General features: G+C 45.1%; 1 protein-coding gene across 1 annotated transcript in view; it reads left to right on the top strand.

Annotated features, from left to right (window-relative positions):
- Positions 1–18,022, top strand: part of LOC126213467 (skin secretory protein xP2-like) — a 276,687-nt gene that overhangs the window by 31,486 nt on the left and 227,179 nt on the right. The window contains exon 2 of the mRNA XM_049941246.1: positions 3,008–3,089. Coding sequence (XP_049797203.1) covers positions 3,008–3,089 — 82 coding nt within the window. The remainder of the gene's footprint in view (positions 1–3,007; positions 3,090–18,022) is intronic.

Raw genomic sequence — 18,022 nt, 5'->3', positions numbered from 1 at the left:
ATCTCAGAACAACATATGGAGGTTTACGATTTTGAACAAATGAACACTTACATTTCTATACAGATTTCCCCTACAACTATTATTTGCCTATTTATATAATACCACTCCAATATGTGTATAAAAACCAGCTTTTTATTCAAATACAACATAGTGTCCAACTTTTGAAGCAATCCTTGAATACCTTTCAAAGATATAAGAGTTTGAACTAACAAACATTAACATTTTTATTTATGTAGGTTGTCATTACATTAAAATGTGTTCACATAGTACTGAGCACAAAGATGCTGAAACACGTTTGGTCTTATATAAAAAATAATTGTTAGCATAACAGATGGAATACATATCCAATAATTTTATCGATAAAGACGGCTGCTGCAAGAACTGCAAAAGTAAAAGATGAATATCACTGAAATATTCACAAAATTAAACTTACAATTACAGATTGGTGGATTTACAAAACTTTGAATAGAATAGTATATTTTTAGAAATACAGGAGAAATCACACTGGAATTTTGAGCTCAGCTCCCATGTTTACAAAAGGTAGTGATGAATTGAGGTTGGGTCTGTCTTTCCACAAGGAAACAGTTGTTGTTTTGCTTTACTATGCAAACATGTTTCACCACAGTTGTGGTATCCTCAGTATGTTTTTTTCTTTTATTTTTTTCTGAAATACATATATACAAATTATGTTCTTGTTGAGAAATATTTTACATCCGATTTTTGTAGTTATTTACATAACATATGTACTTTACCCTTTGTTTTACGTTGTGTGTGTTCTATGGCTGCCAACTGAAATCAGTTACAGGTCTAAATCAGTACACAGTGTGATGCGCAAACATAAGGGATGTAAAGATATCTCTGACTGAATTCTTGTTTGTAGCCCAACCATTAAACGTATGAATATGCCCATTTTTGGTCTTACCACTGCTGTATTTGGTATGTCCTGAGCTGTCCCTTGTTTGTATTTGTGTGACACGTGTTTTTGTTGTTTTTGTGTAGTTAGACTGACATATGGATATCGGTTAAATATGTTGTTAAGCTTTGGTATGGAGAACTACTAAATAACAATAACATCCGATGTAACATGTTTCCTAACATGAACACAATCCTTAAGAACGTATTTCAGAAAAATAAAGGAAAAACCCCCCTTGAGAATGACACAACAGTGGTGAAACATGTTTGGATATTACAGAAAAACAATAATTTTGTATTGAAGTGAAGTTTCTGAGACACTGTATTGACGACGAACAACTGTACAAATACGAATGAACTGCTATTCTGTTTCCGCATCAGATTTTTTATACTTAAGATCAAATGAAAAGTTGTGCCAGACCAGGATTCAAATCTGGATTTCCCACGTGTCGCAGGCGGTCACCGTAGCCACTTCCGCTAAGACACCAAGGCAGATAGAGATTTGGGCCATTCCTCGAAGCATCCTCGGATAGCCTAAGTGGTGAACATGACCGCCCATAACAAGCGCGAAATCTGAGTTCGATACCTGGTCAGGCACAAATTTTCATTTGAGCTCATGCAGGACCATAAACGCAGTTTCCGAGTTCATTCTTAATAACTGTATAGTGCCAAAAGGTGGACCCAAACGTCAACTCATTATTACAGAAAACAAATCGACACAACCAAAATTTTCCATAGTTTGGCTTTTTATGCAATTTTCACAAATATGTTTTTTAAACAATTGTTGTTGTTGTTGTTGTTGTTGTTGTCTTCAGTCCGGAGACTGGTTTGATGCAGCTCTCCATGCTACTCTATCCTGTGCAAGCTTCCTCCTCTCCCAGTACCTACAGCAACCTACATCCTTCTGAATCTGCTTAGTGTATTCATCTCTTGGTCTCCCTCTACGACTTTTTACCCTCCACGCTGCCCTCCAATACTAAATTGGTGATCCCTTGATGCCTCAGAACATGTCCTACCAACCGATCCCTTCTTCTAGTCAAGTTGTGCCACAAACTTCTCTTCTCCCCAATCCTATTCAATACCTCCTGATTAGTTATGTGATCTACCCATCTAATCTTCAGCATTCTTCTGTAGCACCACATTTCGAAAGCTTCTATTCTCTTCTTGTCCAAACTATTTATCGTCCATGTTTCACTTCCATACATGGCTACACTCCATACAAATACTTTCAGAAATGAGTTCCTGACACTTAAATCTATACTCGATGTTAAGAAATTTCTCTTCTTCAGAAAAGCTTTCCTTGCCATTGCCAGTCTACATTTTATATCCTCTCTGCTTCGACCATCATCAGATATTTTGTTCCCCAAATATCAAAACTCCTTTACTACTTTAAAGTGTCTCATTTCCTAATCTAATTCCCACAGCATCACCTGACTTAATTCGAATACATTCCATTATCCTCGTTTTGCTTTTGTTGATGTATCTTATATCCTCCCTTCAAGACACTGTCCATTCTGTTCAACTGCTCTTCCAAGTCCTTTGCTGTCTCTGACAGAATTACAACGTCATCGGCGAACCTCAAAGTTTTCACTTCTTCTCCATGGATTTTAATACCTACTCCGAATTTTTCTTTTGTTTCCTTTACTGCTTACTCAATGTACAGACTGAATAACATCGGGGATAGGCTACAACCCTGTCTCACTCGCTTCCCAACCACTCCTTCCCTTTCATGCCCCTCAACTCTTATAACTGCTTCCATCAAAATTAAATTTCATACTAACTGCAAATACCTTGAGCGCTATTTTACATTTAATTTGTTTGCTTTCTTATTACATTATGAAATATGCCATAAAACAGCATCAGTAGTGTGTAATTTTTAAAGCAATTTCAAATGACATCAGGTGTGCTATAATACCAAAATAACGATGTTTATAAATGAAATGGCGTTTTTCATACGCATACATCAAACAACAAAACATACATGTGGTCCGATATCGATTATTGAAGACTATACTGAGTGGTAAACTAAGGGAGTCTCGGTGTGGCACATTACACTGTCTGGCACTACAGGGCGCTCTCCTTGCTCTGTTCACAGGTCGTGCGCCTTGAGGAATGTGAACGTGACTGTGGTTGCCCGCCGCCCCCACAGCACTGCTAGGGCGCTGCCTGTCCTCAAGGTGAGTACACCTACATCTATGTCTGTACTCAGTAAGCCACCTAGCTCTTCTGAACCACTACCACTCCCCCCCCCCCTTTCCTGTTCTAGTCACAAACAGTTGGCTGGAAGACCAATTGCTGGTAACCATCAGTGCAGGCTCGAAACTCTCTATGGTGCCTTTGCAGGATATACGTATGAGGGAGCAACATACACTCCTGGAAATTGAAATAAGAACACCGTGAATTCATTGCCCCAGGAAAGGGAAACTTTATTGACACATTCCTGGGGTCAGATACATCACATGATCACACTGACAGAACCACAGGCACATAGACACAGGCAACAGAGCATGCACAATGTCGGCACTAGTACACTGTATATCGACCTTTCGCAGCAATGCAGGGTGCTATTCTCCCATGGAGACGATCGTAGAGATGCTCGATGTAGTCCTGTGGAACGGCTTGCCATGCCATTTCCACCTGGCGCCTCAGTTGGACCAGCGTTCGTGCTGGACGTGCAGACCGCGTGAGACGACGCTTCATCCAGTCCCAAACATGCTCAATGGGGGACAGATCCGGAGATCTTGCTGGCCAGGGTAGTTGACTTACATCTTCTAGAGAACGTTGGGTGGCACGGGATACATGCGGACGTGCATTGTCCTGTTGGAACAACAAGTTCCCTTGCCGGTCTAGGAATGGTAGAACGATGGGTTCGATGACGGTTTGGATGTACCGTGCACTATTCAGTGTCCCCTCGACGATCACCAGTGGTGTACGGCCAGTGTAGGAGATCGCTCCCCACACCATGATGCCGGGTGTTGGCCCTGTGTGCCTCGGTCGTATGCAGTCCTGATTGTGGCGCTCACCTGCACGGCGCCAAACACGCATACGACCATCATTGGCACCAAGGCAGAAGCGACTCTCATCGCTGAAGACGACACGTCTCCATTCGTCCCTCCATTCACGCCTGTCGCGACACCACTGGAGACGGGCTGCACGATGTTGGGGCGTGAGCGGAAGACGGCCTAACGGTGTGCGGGACCGTAGCCCAGCTTCATGGAGACGGTTGCGAATGGTCCTCGCCGATACCCCAGGAGCAACAGTGTCCCTAATTTGCTGGGAAGTGGCGATGCGGTCCCCTACGGCACTGCGTAGGATCCTACGGTCTTGGCGTGCATCCGTGCGTCGCTGCGGTCCGGTCCCAGGTCGACGGGCACGTGCACCTTCCGCCGACCACTGGCGACAACATCGATGTACTGTGGAGACCTCACGCCCCACGTGTTGAGCAATTCGGCGGTACGTCCACCCGGCCTCCCGCATGCCCACTATACGCCCTCGCTCAAAGTCCGTCAACTGCACATACGGTTCACGTCCACGCTGTCGCGGCATGCTACCAGTGTTAAAGACTGCGATGGAGCTCCGTATGCCACGGCAAACTGGCTGACACTGACGGCGGCGGTGCACAAATGCTGCGCAGCTAGCGCCATTCGACGGCCAACACCGCGGTTCCTGGTGTGTCCGCTGTGCCGTGCGTGTGATCATTGCTTGTACAGCCCTCTCGCAGTGTCCGGAGCAAGTATGGTGGGTCTGACACACCGGTGTCAATGTGTTCTTTTTTCCATTTCCAGGAGTGTATTTGTTGATTCTTGTAGGAACATACGCTCTCTTGCAGCGTCTACCGCTGGAATTGGTTGGTCATATCTGCCACACGTTTGTATTTCCTACATGAATGTGTAACAAAATGGCCTGCTCTTCTTTGGATCTTCTGCATGACCCTGAGAATCCCATACTAACGAGCTACATCCAAGTAGTGGTCGAGCGAGAACTTTCTGAGCTACTTCCTTTGTCATTGACTACATTTCCTGAGGATGACTTCTTAAGTAAAAGAACCCAGTACGTTGTCCTCGATGGTGAGTGTTCATCGGAGGTGAGGGTATCATCTGGAGTGCCCCAGGGAAGTGTGGTAGGTCCGCTGTTGTTTTCTATCTACATAAATGATCTTTTGGATAGGGTGGATAGCAATGTGCGGCTGTTTGCTGATGATGCTGTGGTGTACGGGAAGGTGTCGTCGCTGAGTGGCTGTAGGAGGATACAAGAGGACTTGGACAGGATTTGTGATTGGTGTAAAGAATGGCAGCTAACTCTAAATATAGATAAATGTAAGTTAATGGAGATGAATAGGAAAAAGAATCCCGTAATGTTTGAATACACCATTAGTAGTGTAGCTCTTGACACAGTCACGTCGATTAAATATTTGGGCGTAACATTGCAGAGCGATATGAAGTGGGACAAGCATGTAATGGCAGTTGTGGGGAAGGCGGATAGTCGTCTTCGGTTCGTCGGTAGAAATTTGGGAAGATGTGGTTCATCTGTAAAGGAGACCGCTTATAAAACACTAATACGACCTATTCTCGAGTACTGCTCGATCGTTTGGGATCCCTATCAGGTCGGATTGAGGGAGGACATAGAAGCAATTCAGAGGCGGACTGCTAGATTTGTTAGTGGTAGGTTTGATCATCACGCGAGTGTTACGGAAATGCTTCAGGAACTCGGGTGGGAGTCTCTGGAGGAAAGGAGGCGCTCTTTTCGTGAATCGCTACTGAGGAAATTTAGAGAACCAGTATTTGAGGCTGACTGCAGTACAGTTTTACTGCCGCCAACTTATATTTCGCGGAAAGACCACAAAGATAAGATAAGAGAGATTAGGGCTTGTACAGAGGCATGTAGGCAGTCATTTTTCCCTCGTTCTGTTTGGGAGTGGAACAGTCAGAGAAGACGCTAGTTGTGGTACGAGGTACCCTCCGCCACGCACCGTATGGTGGATTGCGGAGTATGTATGTAGATGTAGATATGTAGATGTAGATTTTTCCAATACTCTCAGTCTGGCATCTGCCTTTCCTGTGATTCATTATATGTGGTCGTTCCACTTTAAATTGCTCTGTATGTCTACTCGTAGATATTTTAAGGAAGTAACTGCTTTCAGTGATTGTTCTGCAATCGTGTACATCTACATCTACATCTACATCCATAGTCCGCAAGCCACCTGACGGTGTGTGGCGGAGGGTACCTTGAGTATCTCTATCGGTTCTCCCTTCTATTCCAATCTCGTATTGTTCGTGGAAAGAAGGATTGTCTGTATGCTTCTGTGTGGGCTCTAATCTCTCTAATTTTATCCTCACGGTCTCTTCGCGAGATATACATAGGAGGGAGCAATATACTGCTTGACTCTTCGGTGAAGGTATGGTCTCGAAACTTTAAAAAAAGCCGGTACCGAGCTACTGAGCGTCTCTCCTGCAGAGTCTTCCACTGGAGTTTATCTATCATCTCCGTAACGCTTTCGCGATTACTAAATGATCCTGTAACGAAGCGCGCTGCTCTCCGTTGGATCTTCTCTATCTCTTCTGTCAACCCTATCTGGTATGTATCCCACACTGCTGAGCAGTATTCGAGCAGTGGGCGAACAAGCGTACTGTAACCTACTTCCTTTGTTTTCGGATTGCATTTCCTTAGGATTCTTCCAATGAATCTCAGTCTTGCATCAGCTTTACCGACGATCAACTTTATATGATCATTCCATTTTAAATCACTCCTAATGCGTACTCCCAGATAACTTATGGAATTAACTGCTTCCAGTTGCTGACATGCTATTTTGTAGCTAACTGATAAAGGATCTATCTTTCTATGTATTCGCAGCACATTACACTTGCCTACATTGAGATTCAATTGCCATTCCCTGCACCATGCGTCAATTCGCTGCAGATCCTCCTGCATTTCAGTACAATTTTCCATTGTTACAACCTCTCGATGCACCACAGCATCATCCGCAAAAAGCCTCAGTGAACTTCCGATGTCATGCACAAGGTCATTTATGTATATTGTGAACAGCAACAGTCCTACGACACTCCCCTGCAGCACACCTGAAATGACTCTTACTTCGGAAGACTTCTCTCCATTGAGAATGACATGCTGCGTTCTATTATCTAGGAACTCCTCAATCCAATCACACAATTGATCTGATAGTCCATATGCTCTTACTCTGTTCATTAAACGACTGTGGGGAACTGTATCGAACGCCTTGTGGAAGTCAAGAAACATGGCATCTACATGGGAACCCGTGTCTACGGCCCTCTGAGTCTCGTGGACGAATAGCGCGAGCTGGGTTTCACACGACCGTCTTTTTCGAAATCCATGCTGATTCCTACAGAGTAGATTTCTAGTCTCCAGAAAAGTCATTATACTCGTACATAATACATGTTCCAAAAACTGATCAGAACTGGCAGAAACTCATCAGCCAGGACCAGTGTGCGATTTGCAGGGGGGGGGGGATGGGGTGGGATTTCCTCCCCTCTGCATCAGACCATCCCCTCCTCTGGTTTTAGTTTATGCATCCCAACCTGGGATGTTTATTTCCCACGCACTGGAGTAAAACTTTACATATAATTTAAATTTGTGGAGCCGAACACTGAAAGTTTTTAATAAGTCTTACTATTAATATGTTTCAGTTTTCTGTCGTCAGAGTAAGTACAGCTTTTCACAAATGTGCCTCTACTTTTTGAATTCCCCTCGTATACCTGTATTTGTAAATAACCTTTATCTAGAGGGTGATTCAAAAAGAATACCACAACTTTAGGAATTTAAAACTCTGCAACGACAAAAGGCAGAGCTAAGCACTATCTGTCGGCGAATTAAGGGAGCTATAAAGTTTCATTTAGTTGTACATTTGTTCGCTTGAGGCGCTGTTGACTAGGCGTCAGCGTCAGTTGATGCTAAGATGGCGACCGCTCAACAGAAAGCTTTTTGTGTCATTGAGTACGGCAGAAGTGAATCGACGACAGTTGTTCGGCGTGCATTTCGAACGCAGTATGGTGTTAAACCTCCTGATAGGTGGTGTATTAAACGTTGGTGTAAACAATTTACAGAGAATGGGTGTTTGTGCAAAGGGAAAAGTTCTGGACGGCCGAGAACGAGTGAGGAAAATGTAGCACGCATCCAGCAAGCATTTGTTCGCAGCCCAGGAAAATCGACTCGCATAGCTAGCAGAGAGTTGCAAATTCCACAATCGACTGTATGGAGAGTCCTACGAAAAAGGTTAGTTATGAAACCTTATCGTCTGAAATTAGTTCAAGCACTGTCTGCAGCTGATAAGATTAAAAGAATCGATTTCTGTGATTTTATCCTTGCTCAAATGGAAACAGATGAATGTTTCGTTTCAAAGATTGTGTTTAGTGATGAAGCAACTTTCCACACTAACGGGAAAGTCGGCCGTCACAATGTCTGTATATGGGGCACTGAGAATCCGCGGGAAACAACTCAGTATGAACGTGACTCGCCTAAGGTGAACGTTTTCTGTGCCATTTCAGCCAATAAAGTTTTTGGTCCCCTTTTCTTCGAAGGTGCTACTGTATCTGGAGATGTTAGAGAATTGGCTGTTCCCTCAGCTCGAACAAGAAGCACAACAATTCATATTTCAGCAGGATGGAGCGCCACCACATTGGGACTTATCTGTCCGTAACTACCTGAACGTCAACTACCCGAGGCGATGGATCGGCCGCCAGGCAGCCCGTGACAGAGCACTTCGTCGCTGGCCTCCAAGAAGCCCTGATCTTACCCCCTGCGATTTTTTCTTATGGGGGTATGTTAAGGATATGGTGTTTCGGCCACCTCTCCCAGCCACCGTTGATGATTTGAAACGAGAAATAACAGCAGCTATCCAAACTGTTACGCCTGATATGCTACAGAGAGTGTGGAACGAGTTGGAGTATCGGGTTGATATTGCTCGAGTGTCTGGAGGGGGCCATATTGAACATCTCTGAACTTGTTTTTGAGTGAAAAAAAACCTTTTTAAATACTCTTTGTAATGATGTATAACAGAAGGTTATATTATGTTTCTTTCATTAAATACACATTTTTAAAGTTGTGGTATTCTTTTTGAATCACCCTGTATAATGTACTTTTTAAAGATATAACAAGGGATGGCTTTTCTGACAGTGCATACGCGTCAATAGTGAGTTTCGGCATTAACATCTATTTATAAATAGCTGTTTAACCATGCGTAACGCCATGGTCCAAGCTAGTAACATACACTCCTGGAAATTGAAATAAGAACACCGTGAATTCATTGTCCCAGGAAGGGGAAACTTTATTGACACATTCCTGGGGTCAGATACATCACATGATCACACTGACAGAACCACAGGCACATAGACACAGGCAACAGAGCATGCACAATGTCGGCACTAGTACAGTGTATATCCACCTTTCGCAGCAATGCAGGCTGCTATTCTCCCATGGAGACGATCGTAGAGATGCTGGATGTAGTCCTGTGGAACGGCTTGCCATGCCATTTCCACCTGGCGCCTCAGTTGGACCAGCGTTCGTGCTGGACGCGCAGACGGCGTGAGACGACGCTTCATCCAGTCCCAAACATGCTCAATGGGGGACAGATCCGGAGATCTTGCTGGCCAGGGTAGTTGACTTACACCTTCTAGAGCACGTTGGGTGGCACGGGATACATGCGGACGTGCATTGTCCTGTTGGAACAGCAAGTTCCCTTACCGGTCTAGGAATGGTAGAACGATGGGTTCGATGGTTTGGATGTACTGTGCACTATTCAGTGTCCCCTCGACGATCACCAGTGGTGTACGGCCAGTGTAGGAGATCGCTCCCCACACCGTGATGCCGGGTGTTGGCCCTGTGTGCCTCGGTCGTATGCAGTCCTGATTGTGGCGCTCACCTGCACGGCGCCAAACACGCATACGACCATCATTGGCACCAAGGCAGAAGCGACTCTCATCGCTGAAGCCGACACGTCTCCATTCGTCCCTCCATTCACGCCTGTCGCGACACCACTGGAGACGGGCTGCACGATGTTGGGGCGTGAGCGGAAGACGGCCTAACGGTGTGCGGGACCGTAGCCCAGCTTCATGGAGACGGTTGCGAATGGTCCTCGCCGATACCCCAGGAGCAACAGTGTCCCTAATTTGCTGGGAAGTGGCAGTGCGGTCCCCTACGGCACTGCGTAGGATCCTACGGTGTTGGCGTGCATCCGTGCGTCGCTGCGGTCCGGTCCCAGGTCGACGGGCACGTGCACCTTCCGCCGACCACTGGCGACAACATCGATGTACTGTGGAGACCTCACGCCCCACGTGTTGAGCAATTCGGCGGTACGTCCACCCGGCCTCCCGCATGCCCACTATACGCCCTCCCTCAAAGTCCGTCAACTGCACATACGGTTCACGTCCACGCTGTCGCGGCATGCTACCAGTGTTAAAGACTGCGATGGAGCTCCGTATGCCACGGCAAACTGGCTGACACTGACGGCGGCGGTGCACAAATGCTGCGCAGATAGCGCCATTCGACGGCCAACACCGCGGTTCCTGGTGTGTCCGCTGTGCCGTGCGTGTGATCATTGCTTGTACAGGCCTCTCGCAGTGTCCGGAGCAAGTATGGTGGGTCTGACACACCGGTGTCAATGTGTTCTTTTTTCCATTTCCAGGAGTGTATATAATTCTACTAACCCCCTAAGACATCCCCCCCCCCCCCCCCGCCCCACACTGGTAAAACCACAAATCGCACCCTGGCCAGTATATTATGAACACCGCCCTGCTATCGATATAAAACGATGCAGGCGACAGCAGCGTCACCTCCCAGTCATGACTGATCGTGTTCCCCGTGTGTAGAGTGGAGTAGGCATGTGATGTGTCTGAGCTGGATCGACGGCAGACTGTGACGGCCCAGAAGCTCGGCACTAGCATTTCGGAAAATGAACCTCTTGTCGGGTGTTCAAGGGGAAGTGTGGTGAGTGTCTTCAACACGTGGCAAAACCAAGGTAAAACCACATCCAGACGTCGCAGGGTTGGGCGGCCACCTCTCGTTACCTGATATCGGATGTTGTAGCCTGGGCAAATTGGTAAAACAGTTGGCGGACTGTGGTGGAACTAACATCAGACTTCAAAGCTGGGCAGAGTAGCTCTGTATCTGAGGAAACAGTGCACCAAACACGATGCACCTCGAGATTAGATTAGTTTTTCGTTTCATAGATCCATGCTGAGGACGTCCTCGTGGATGTGCAACATGTCAATTTTTTTTTAAAGCTGAAATAACTATACTAATAGTATGAATATATACGTACATCACTTGTTTCTATTTAAAAATTCGTCAGTTGGGTAGAAGGACTTGGCTACTAGTAAGTCTTTCAGGCTCCTTTTAAACTGATCTTTATTTGTAACTAAATTTTTTTATGTTTGCTGCCAAATTATTGAGTGTTCCTGAGTAGTGGACCCCTTTTTGAACTAAAGTAAATCCTTTTAAGTCCTTGTGCAGATCATTTTTGTTCCGGGCATTGTATGTATGAACTGAGCTGTTTGTTGGAAAAAGAGATATATTATTTAAGACAAATTTCATTAAGGAGTAAATATACTGAGAGGCAGTAGTTAGTATGCCTAGTTCTTTGAAGAGGTTTCTGCAGGACGTCCGTGAATTTACTCCACAAATAATACGTATTACACGCTTTTGGACTCTGAAAACTTTTGTTTGACTTGAAGAGTTACCCCAAAATATTATACCATATGACATTATGGAATGAAAGTAGGCAAAGTATGCAAGTACAATTTTGGTAAACATTTTTGGAATACAGTGATCAATAGATTATTATATTTTGACTAAAGTTCAGTCTTGATCACACCATTTATGTTTCAATGACATAGGTAACCGGTTTCGGTTATTTTTACATAACCATCATCAGACCCATGGCTCCCTTAGGATGGTAGGCGGAGCTCTCCTCAGTTGACTTCATAGCAGCTGAGGAAAGCTCCGCCTACCCTCCTAAGGGAGCCATGGGTCTGATGATGGTTATGTAAAAATAACCGAAACCGGTTACCTATGTCATTGAAACATAAATGGTGTGATCAAGACTGAACTTTAGTCAAAATATAAAGAATGCAAGCTTTTTCATATTTATGTCGCCTATGTCTGCTAACACTCGAATTGCAATTGCTAAGGCGTTTCTGCAGTTCTGCAGTGGTGTGCTCCTCCCAACTGAATTTATTATCAAGTTGTAATCCCAGGAATTTAAGACTGTCAACCTCTTCTATCTGATCTTCTTCATACTTTATGGATATGCTGGCTGGAAATCTCTTACAGGTTCTGAATTGCATATAGAGAGTCTTTTCGAATTTTAATGTCAGTGAGTTGGCTTTAAACCATTTATTAATATCCATGAAAATATCATTAGCAGTTCTTTCTAGAACTACACTCGACATACTATTTATTGCAATAGTTACGTCATCTCCAAACAAAACGAACTCTGCTTCTGGCAGTGTAACTCGACAGCCAATCAGCCATGCATGTTCCAATGGTAACACCACATCATCAGCAAATACGATTCAAAGGGGCATGGGACCACTGGCAGTGGATGTTGTTGCAGTGGCAGGGTGTTGCGCGGTCTGATTAATTCCGATACTCTTTTCATTGTGCCGATGGGAGGGCGCGAATGCGACATCTTCCGGGGGAACCGTTCCTTTGCGCCTGTACTGTGGCACGGTGACAAGCTGGTGGCGACTCCATTATGCTCTGGGAAACATTCACGTGGGCACCTGTGGGTTCAATGCAGCTCATGAAAGGCACCATGATAGCTAAGAAGTATCAGACTCTGGTTGCAGACCACGTACTTCATGACAATCGTGTTTCCCGACAACAGTGGCACTTTTCAGCAAGACAATGCGCCGTGTCACGAGGACAGGAGTGTTACGGAGTGGTTCGAGGAACATAGTAGTGTGTTCCAATTGATGTGCTGGTCCTGCAGCTCGCCAGATCTGAACCCAACTGGCACATGTGGCATACGAGGTGTGGCTAGAAAAAAACCGGTCTAGTACTGGTGAAACAATAAAACGAATGCAATAAGGCTGAAAGTCGCGTGGCCTGTCACGTGACTCTCGCTCCGCCTACTGCTCGAGTTTCATCTGCCTCCTGCACTCAGTCTGCCCGTGGCGTCTGTTTTAAGTAGTTGACGTTTTGTCTGTGCGTCGGAAAATGTTGAGTGTACAGAAAGAACAGCGTGTTAACATCAAATTTTGTTTCAAACTAGGAAAATCTGCAAGTGAAACGTTTGTAATGTTACAACAAGTGTACGGCGATGATTGTTTATCGCGAACACAAGTGTTTGAGTGGTTTAAACGATTTAAAGATGGCCGCGAAGACACCAGTGATGACACTCGCACTGGCAGACCATTATCAGCAAAAACTGATGCAAACATTGAAAAAAATCGGTAAACTTGTTCGACAAGATCGCCGTTTAACAATCGGAGCAGTGTCTGAGTTAACAGGAGTTGACAAGGAAAGTGTTAGGCAGATTCTTCATGAAAGTTTCAACATGAACAAAGTGTGTTCAAAAATGGTTCCAAAGTGTCTCACAATTGAACAGAAGGAACGCCGAAGAATGATTTGTTCTGACATCCTGGAAAACATTGAAAGTGATCCCACCTTCTTACAAAATGTTATTACTTGCGATGAATCGTGGTTTTTTACTTACGATCCCGAAACTAAACGCCAATCGATGCATTGGAAAACTCCTGGTTCTCCACGACAAAAAAAGCACGAATGTCAAAATCGAAATTCAAGGCAATGATGATTTTTTTTTTGACATCAAAGGGATTGTGCACATTGATTGGCTACCAGAGGGACAAACAGTGAATCAGCATTACTACATTAGCGTCCTGGCTACCCTACGTGAGCGAGTACGGAGAAAACGGAACGATTTGTGGAGAAAAAAGTCACGGATCCTTCACCAAGACAATGCCCCAGCTCACAGTGCGTTGTCAGTGAAGACGTTTTTGGCAAAACACAACATTCCCATCTTAGATCATCCACCCTACTCACCTGATTTGGCCCCCTGTGACTTTTTTCTTTTCCCTAAAGTCAAGTCAGCTTTGAAAGGAACTAGATTTGAGACTGTTGAAAAAAATGGTTCAAATGGCTCTGAGCACTATGGGACTCAACGGCTGAGGTCATTAGTCTCCTAGAACTTAGAACTAGTTAAACCTAACTAACCTAAGGACATCACAAACATCCATGCCCGAGGCAGGATTCGAACCTGCGACCGTAGCGGTCTTGCGGTTCCAGACTGCAGCGCCTTTAACCGCACGGCCACTTCGGCCGGCAGACTGTTGAAGCAGTAAAAGAAAAAGCGACGGAAGTAATGTATGGACTTACCGAAAATGATCGAACATAGCATCAGAGCGCATCACTGCCCTCTCCGGAATTTACGGGAATAAGGTCTTGTGCGTGCAGATGTGGTACCAACTCTCTCCAGCGAACTACCAAGGCCTCACTGCTTCCATGCCATGATGTGTCACAACTGTTATCTGTGCCAAAGGTGGACACACTGGCTATGAGGCAGGCAGTCGTAACGTTCTGGCTGATCAGTGTACAATAGTGGCTGATTCTGGATCTGTGTTCACAATATGTTATCTTTGTTTATGGCTGGCCGGTGTGGTTGAGCAGTTCTAGGCGCTTCAGTCTGGAACCGCGCGACCGCTACGGTCGCAGGTTCGAATCCTGCCTCGGGCATGGATGTGTGTGATGTCCTTAGGTTAGTTAGGTTTAAGTAGTTCTACATACAAGGGAAATGGTGACCTCAGATGTTAAGTTCCAGCGAGCTCAGAGCCATTTGATTTGTTTATATTAAGCCCAATGGGCACTCCCTGCACCAAGTATCGATCCTCTGCAGTTTTTCCTGCATCTCGCTACAGTTCCCATCTTCTCTGCACACAGCTGCACCATACATGAAAAGCCTCATGGAACTTGCGATGTTGTCTACTACGCCATTTGTACAGGGTGGTTCACTGATCGTGACCGAAATAAGCGTCAAACGAAAAAATTACAAAGAACGAAACTCGTCTACCTTGAAGGGGGAAACCAGATTGCGCTATGGTTGGCCCTCTAGATGGCGCTGCCATACGTCAAACGGAACAGGAACCCCCATTTTTTTATTACATATTCGTGTAGTACGTAAAGTAATATGAATGTTTTAGTTGCACCACATTTTTCGCTTTGTGATAGATGGCGCTGCAATAGAAACATATGGCTCACAATTTTAGACTAACAGTTGGTAACAGGTAGGTTTTTTTAAAATTATAATACAGAACGTAGGTACGTTTGAACATTTTATTTCGGTTGTTCCAGTGTGATACATGTACCTTTGTGAGCTTATCATTTCTGAGAACGCATGATGTTACAGCGTGATTACCTGTAAATACCACATTAATGCAATAAATGCTCAAAATGATGTCCGTCAGCCTCAATGCATTTGGCAATACGTGTAACGACATTCCTCTGAACAGCGAGTGGTTCGCCTTCCGTGATGTTCGCACACCCATTGACAATGCGCTGACGCATGTTGTCAGGCGTTGTCGGTGGATCAGGGCAGCAAATATCCTTCAACTTTCCCCACAGAAAGAAATCCGGGGACGTCAGATCCGGTGAACGTACGGGCCATGGTATGGTGCTTCGACGACCAATCCACCTGACATGAAATATGCTATTCAATACCGCTTCAACCGCACGCGAGCTATGTGCCGGACATCCATCATGTTGGAAGTACATCGCCATTCTGTCATGCAGTGAAACATCTTGTAGTAACATCGGTAGAACATTACGTAGGAAATCGACATACAATGCACCATTTAGATTGCCATCGATAAAACGGGGGCCAATTATCCTTCCTCCCACAATGCCGCACCATACATTAACCCGCCAAGGTCGCTGATGTTCCACTTGTCGCAACCATCGTGGATTTTCCGTTGCCAAATAGTGCATATTCTGCCGGTTTACGATACCGTTGTTGGTGAATGACGTTTCCTCGCTAAATAGAACGCGTGCAAAGAATCTGTCATCGTCCCGTAATTTCTCTTGTGCCCAGTATCAGAACTGTACACGACGTTCAAAGTCGTCGCCATGCAATTCCTGGTGCACAGAAATATGGTACGCGTGCAATCGATGTCGATGTAGCATTCTCAACACCGACGGTTTTGCGATTCTCGATTCATGCGCAGTTTGTCTGCTACTGATGTGCGGATTAGCCGCGACAAAAGCTAAAACACCTACTTGGGCATCATCATTTGTTGCAGGTCGTGGTTGACGTTTCACATGTGGCTGACCACTTCCTGTTTCCTTAAATAAAGTAACTATCCGGCGAACGGTCCGGACACTTGGATGATGTCGTCCAGGACTGGACCTGACGGGATACCAATTCGACTCTACACAGAGTACGCGAAAGAACTTGCCCCCCTTCTAACAGCCGTGTACCGCAAGTCTCTAGAAGAACGGAGGGTTCCAAATGATTGGAAAAGAGCACAGGTAATCCCAGTCTTCAAGAAGGGTCGTCGAGCAGATGCGCAAAACTATAGACCTATATCTCTGACGTCGATCTGTTGTAGAATTTTAGAACATGTTTTTTGCTCGAGTATCATGTTTTTGGAAACCCAGAATCTACGCTGTAGGAATCAACATGGATTCCGTAAACAGCGATCGTGTGAGACCCAACTCGCTTTATTTGTTCACGAGACCCAGAAAATATTAGATACTGGCTCCCAGGTAGATGCTATTTTTCTTGACTTCCGGAAGGCGTTCGATACAGTTCCGCACTGTCGCCTGATAAACAAAGTAAGAGCCTACGGAATATCAGAGCAGCTGTGTGGCTGGATTGAAGAGTTTTTAGCAAACAGAACACGGTATGTTGTTATCAATGGAGAGACGTCTACAGACGTTAAAGTAACCTCTGGCTTGCCACAGGGGAGTGTTATGGGACCATTGCTTTTCCCAATATATATAAATGACCTAGTAGATAGTGTCGGAAGTTCCATGCGGCTTTTCGCGGATGATGCTGTAGTATACAGAGAAGTTGCAGCGTTAGAAAATTGTAGCGAAATGCAGGAAGATCTGCAGCGGATAGGCACTTGGTGCAGGGAGTGGCAACTGTCCCTTAACATAGACAAATGTAATGTATTGCGAATACATAGAAAGAAGGATCCTTTATTGTATGATTATATGATAGCGGAACAAACACTGGTAGCAGTTACTTCTGTAAAATATCTGGGAGTATGCGTGCGGAACGATTTGAAGTGGAATGATCATTTCAAATTAATTGTTGGTAAGGCGGGTACCAGGTTGAGATTCATTGGGAGAGAGAAAATGTAGTCCATCAACAAAGGAGGTGGCTTACAAAACACTCGTTCGACCTATACTTGAGTATTGCTCATCAGTGTGGGATCCGTACCAGATCGGGTTGACGGAGGAGATAGAGAAGATCCAAAGAAGAGCGGCGCGTTTCGTCACAGGGTTATTTGGTAAGCGTGATAGCGTTACGGAGATGTTTAGCAAACTCGAGTGGCTGACTCTGCAAGAGAGGCGCTGTGCATCGCGGTGTAGCTTGCTCGCCAGGTTTCGAGAGGGTGCGTTTCTGGATGAGGTATCGAATATATTGCTTCCCCCTACTTATACCTCCCGAGGAGATCACGAATGTAAAATTAGAGAGATTAGAGCGCGCACGGAGGCTTTCAGACAGTCGTTCTTCCCGCGAACCATACGCGACAGGAACAGGAAAGGGAGGTAATGACAGTGGCACGTAAAGTGCCCTCCGCCACATACCGTTGGGTGGCTTGCGGAGTATAAATGTAGATGTAGATACCGAGCAGCATACATAGTACACGCCCGTTGGGCATTTTGATCACAATAGCCATACATCAACTTGATATCGACCTTTTCCGCAATTGGTAAACGGTCCATTTGAACACGGGTAATGTATCACGAAGCAAATACCGTCCGCACTGGCGGAATGTTACGTGATACCACGTACTTATACGTTTGTGACTATTACAGCGCCATCTATCACAAAGCGAAAAAGTGGTCCAACTAAAACATTCATATTTCTTTACGTACTACAAGAATATGTAATAAA

Source organism: Schistocerca nitens, chromosome 11, assembly GCF_023898315.1.
Source record: "Schistocerca nitens isolate TAMUIC-IGC-003100 chromosome 11, iqSchNite1.1, whole genome shotgun sequence".
In the NCBI taxonomy this organism is placed as follows: domain Eukaryota; kingdom Metazoa; phylum Arthropoda; class Insecta; order Orthoptera; family Acrididae; genus Schistocerca; species Schistocerca nitens.
This window is presented reverse-complemented; position numbering and strand designations above follow the sequence as displayed.